Source organism: Palaemon carinicauda, unplaced genomic scaffold, assembly GCF_036898095.1.
Source record: "Palaemon carinicauda isolate YSFRI2023 unplaced genomic scaffold, ASM3689809v2 scaffold93, whole genome shotgun sequence".
NCBI classification, from domain to species: Eukaryota; Metazoa; Arthropoda; class Malacostraca; order Decapoda; family Palaemonidae; genus Palaemon; species Palaemon carinicauda.
Window position 1 is genome coordinate 237,501 of NW_027172237.1, and position 5,000 is coordinate 242,500.

The 5,000-nt window shown below is 39.2% G+C and overlaps 1 protein-coding gene across 1 annotated transcript in view; it reads left to right on the plus strand.

Annotated features, from left to right (window-relative positions):
* The window catches only part of LOC137637692 (uncharacterized), a 5,359-nt gene extending 3,377 nt beyond the window's left edge, over nucleotides 1-1,982 (plus strand). Inside the window, exon 7 of the mRNA XM_068369842.1 lies at nucleotides 1,867-1,982. Coding sequence (XP_068225943.1) covers nucleotides 1,867-1,982 — 116 coding nt within the window. The remainder of the gene's footprint in view (nucleotides 1-1,866) is intronic.
* Nucleotides 1,983-5,000: the final 3,018 nt, after the last annotated feature.

A 5,000-nucleotide genomic window follows, 5' to 3' on the forward strand; every position in this document is an offset into this window, starting at 1 on the left:
TCTCCAGATCCATAAACGCAACATACACCTCCTTACCTTTTGCTAAATATTTCTCGCATATCTGCCTAACTGTAAAAATCTGATTCATACAACCCCTACCTCTTCTAAAACCACCCTGTACTTCCAAGATTGCATTCTCTGTTTTATCCTTAATCCTATTAATCAGTATTCTACCATACACTTTTCCAACTACACTCAACAAACTAATACCTCTTGAATTACAACACTCATGCACATCTCCCTTACCCTTATATAGTGGTACAATACATGCACAGACCCAATCTACTGGTACCATTGACAACACAAAACACACATTAAACAATTTCACCAACCATTCAAGTACAGTCACACCCCCTTCCTTCAACATCTCAGCTTTCACACCATCCATACCCGATGCTTTTCCTACTCTCGTTTCATCTAGTGCTCTCCTCACTTCCTCTATTGTAATCTCTCTCTCATTCTCATCTCCCATCACTGGCACCTCAACACCTGGAACCGCAATTATATCTGCCTCCCTATCATCCTCAACATTCAGCAAACTTTCAAAATATTCCGCCCACCTTTTCCTTGCCTCCTCTCCTTTTAACAACCTTCCATTTCCATCTTTCACTGTCTCTTCAATTCTTGCGCCGGCCTTCCTTACTCTCTTCACTTCTTTCCAAAACTTCTTCTTATTCTCTTCATATGACTGATACTGTACTGGTAGCAGACACAGAAGAGAAGCTTGACCGACTAGTGACAGAATTTGGAAGGGTGTGTGAGAGAAGGAAGTTGAGAGTTAATGTGGGTAAGAGTAAGGTTATGAGATGTACGAGAAGGGAAGGTGGTGCAAGGTTGAATGTCATGTTGAATGGAGAGTTACTTGAGGAGGTGGATCAGTTTAAGTACTTGGGGTCTGTTGTTGCAGCAAATGGTGGAGTGGAAGCAGATGTACGTCAGAGAGTGAATGAAGGTTGCAAAGTGTTGGGGGCAGTTAAGGGAGTAGTAAAAAATAGAGGATTAGGCATGAATGTAAAGAGAGTTCTATATGAGAAAGTGATTGTACCAACTGTGATGTATGGATCGGAGTTGTGGGGAATGAAAGTGATGGAGAGACAGAAATTGAATGTGTTTGAGATGAAGTGTCTGAGGAGTATGGCTGGTGTATCTCGAGTAGATAGGGTTAGGAACGAAGTGGTGAGGGTGAGAACGGGTGTAAGAAATGAGTTAGCGGCTAGAGTGGATATGAATGTGTTGAGGTGGTTTGGCCATGTTGAGAGAATGGAAAATGGCTGTCTGCTAAAGAAGGTGATGAATGCAAGAGTTGATGGGAGAAGTACAAGAGGAAGGCCAAGGTTTGGGTGGATGGATGGTGTGAAGAAAGCTCTGGGTGATAGGAGGATAGATGTGAGAGAGGCAAGAGAGCGTGCTAGAAATAGGAATGAATGGCGAGCGATTGTGACGCAGTTCCGGTAGGCCCTGCTGCTTCCTCCGGTGCCTTAGATGACCGCGGAGGTAGCAGCAGTAGGGGACTCAGCAGTATGAAGCTTCATCTGTGGTGGAAATGTGGGAGGTTGGGCTGTGGCACCCTAGCAGTACCAGCTGAACTCGGCTGAGTCCCTGGTTAGGCTGGAGGAACGTAGAAAGTAGAGGTCCCCTTTTTGTTTTGTTTCTTGTTGTTGTCGGCTACCCCCCAAAATTGGGGGAGGTGCCTTTGGTATATGTATGATGTATGATATATATATCTGTGTGTATGTGTGTTAGTGTGTGCGTATGGGAGTGACATATGAATAAATCTACCTTTTTTTCACATAATATATAAAATGTATGAACTAGTTTAGTTTAATGCAGGCGTACAATGACCACAACATTATTTTCTAATTACAGGACGTTACCTGTATGTGAACAATGGCAGTTTGTCTACAGTCAGCGAGGAGGAGATGAACGAACAAAGTTCGGCTGTGCAGTTTGAAATAAGTGACTGTGACGTCACTTCCGGTTGATGACTTTGATGTAGCTGCTGGAATTGTCTTTCAAGTTAGAATGAGAGAGAGAGAGAGAGAGAGAGAGAGAGAGAGAGAGAGAGAGAGAGAGAGAGAGAGAGAGAGAGAGAGAGAGAATGGCAAAGGATTATATTTGGAATGAAAAAATAAATGCAAGAGATGTTTGACACTCGTAGTGCAGATTGTGTGTGTGTGTGTGTGTGCGTGTGTGTGTGTGTGTGTGTGTGTAGAATCTCTCTCAGTTTTGGGAAGAGCTGGTGTATATAACACTTGATATATGTGATTTCCGTGTTAATTTATTGATTTATTTATTTAACTAATTTATTCTATTTATTCAATGATTATTCCATAACGTCGTCATTTGGTGTCCTGGAATTCCAGATGACGAAGGATTTTGTACAATTGATTGTTTCCTAAGTGAAAATATCTGTGATAAAGCTTTAGTTTATCTTAACTGATAATAAAAGAACATTTTGTTATGGGTGTTTTATCTACTCCTATGTGGTGGCAATAAGTTCTAGTCTCTCTCTCTCTCTCTCTCTCTCTCTCTCTCTCTCTCTCTCTCTCTCTCTCTCTCTCTCTCTCTCTCTAAGCTACAACTAATGAACAGTTAGAATAAAATATTTCAAAAATAGATATATTACAATAGATCTTTCATATGTCATCACCATCATCTCCTCCTAGGCCTATTAATGCAAAGGGCCTCGGTTAGATTTCGCCAGTCTTTTTTATTTTGAGTTTTTAATTCAATAATTCTCCATTCATCATCTACATCATGCTCTATAGTCCTCAGCCATGTAGGCCTGGGGCTTCCAAATCGTCTAGTGCCTTGTGGAGCCCAGATGAAAGTTTGATGAACTAATCTCTCTTGGGGAGTGTGAAGAGCATGCCCAAACCATCTACATCTACCCCTCACCATGATCTCATCCACTTATGGCGCTTGAGTAATCTCTCTTATAGTTTCATTTCTAATCCTGCCCTGCCATTCAATTCCTAATAATCTTCTGAAGGTGTTATTATGAAAGCTACAAAATCTGTTGGATATTTATTTCATTGTCATACCACGACTCATGTCCACACAGTAACACCGATCTCACTAAATTTTTATTTAGCCTGATTTTTAAATGAAGTTTCAGGCGATTTGATTTCAACATTTTAATGAATCTAGCCATTGTCTAGTTTGCTTTTTTCAATCTTTCATTAAACTCAAATTCTAAAGATCCTGTATTAGAGATCATAGTTCCTAAACATTTAAATGATTCCACCTCATTAATCCTTTCTCCTTCCAATGATATTTCATCTTCCATTGCATGTTCCGTTCTCAATATCTTTCTTATATAAACTATAAAAACTTCAAAAAGACCAAAGGAAGCGAATAAGATAGAGTAGTGTGTCCGAGTGTACCCTCAAACAAGAGAACTCCAGTATAAGACAGGGGAAGACCTTGGTATAGAGGCTATGGCACTGCCAAAGACTAGAGAACAATTACTTGATTTTGGAGTGTCCTTCTCCTAGAAGAGCTGCTTACCATAGCTTAAAGATTCTCTTCCACCCTTACCACGAGGAAAGCGGCCACTGAACAATTGCATTGCAGTGGTAAACCCCTGGAGAGAAAAAAGAATGTTTAGGTAATCTCAGCGTAGCCAGGTGTATGAGGACGGAGGAGAATGTAGAAAGAATAGACCAGACTATTCGGTATATGTGTAGGCAAAGAAAGAATGAGCCGTAACCAGAGAGGAATCCAATATATACAGGCCAGTCAAAGGACCCAATAATTCTCTAGTGGTAGTATTTCAACGGCTGTTTGAGATTTGGCTTTATTTTAGGTTGACTTCACTTGTTCTTCTTTCTTGTAGTTCCCCCTGAAAGTCATATCGTTTTCTATAAAAGAAAACTGGACAATGATCGTAACAAACTATATCTATTATACTCCATTGTTTGAAAACGTTGAATAAAACATGTAAATAATAATATTAGTAATTATAAAGTGATTTGATTAATACTTAGGAGAGGTAGCTATTTAATCACAATAAAATACAGGATATAAAATGCATCTTTCAAACCTTTACATTTCTTCTAAAACTGTAAAATCATTAGAATTATTATTGATATAAAATCAAACCATTGTTCTCTATTCTTGGGTAGTGTCATAGCCTCTGGACCATGGTCTTCCACTGTCTTGGGTTAGAGTTCTCTTGCTTGAGGGTACACTCGGGAACTCTATTCTATTTAATTTCTCTTCCTCTTGTTTTGTTGAAATTTATATAGTTTATATAGGCGATATTTATTTTGATGTTACTCTTAATAGAATATCTTATATTTCCTTTTTTCATTTCATCACTGGGCTATTTTCCTTGTTGGAGCTCCTGGGGTTATAGCATCCTGCTTTTCCAACTAGGGTTGTAGCTTAGTAAGTAATAATAATAATAATAATAATAATAATAATAATAATAATAATAATAATAATAATAATAATAATAGAGGAATCAGTGCAAAACTTAAAGGAATGTCTTATAAAAGCGTTCTCAGACCAGCCATGCTCTATGGGGCAGAGACTTGACCAATAGATAAAGAGCAAGAAAGACGAATGAAGTGTCCGAGAGGAGAATGCTGAGGTGGATGTGTTATGTCACAAAATAAAAGATAACATCCGGAATAGATTAATCCGAGGTTTCAAAAGAAAGCTTAGTTTCAATACTCTACGATTAAAATTGTGGCCAGGAAGTCGTTTACAAACAAAACAAACACAAACAAGGAGGAAAACATAACCTCCTTCCAACTTCTCTGGCCGAGGTTTCACGCTCCCTATGTGTCAGCGTAGGATCTCTACAAGCTGTTCAATTGGGGAGACCAATCACGTATCTAAAACCACAGAAACACGAAATAGGATCCCTTTCCTTTACGTCAGGAGAGATGACGCTTCCTACGAAAGCGGTAGGAAGGGATGATTTCCTTCCCACTTCTGACAGCCTTATCAAATCACGCCAGTGTTCTCAGTGGGAAAAATTAAAAGATTTC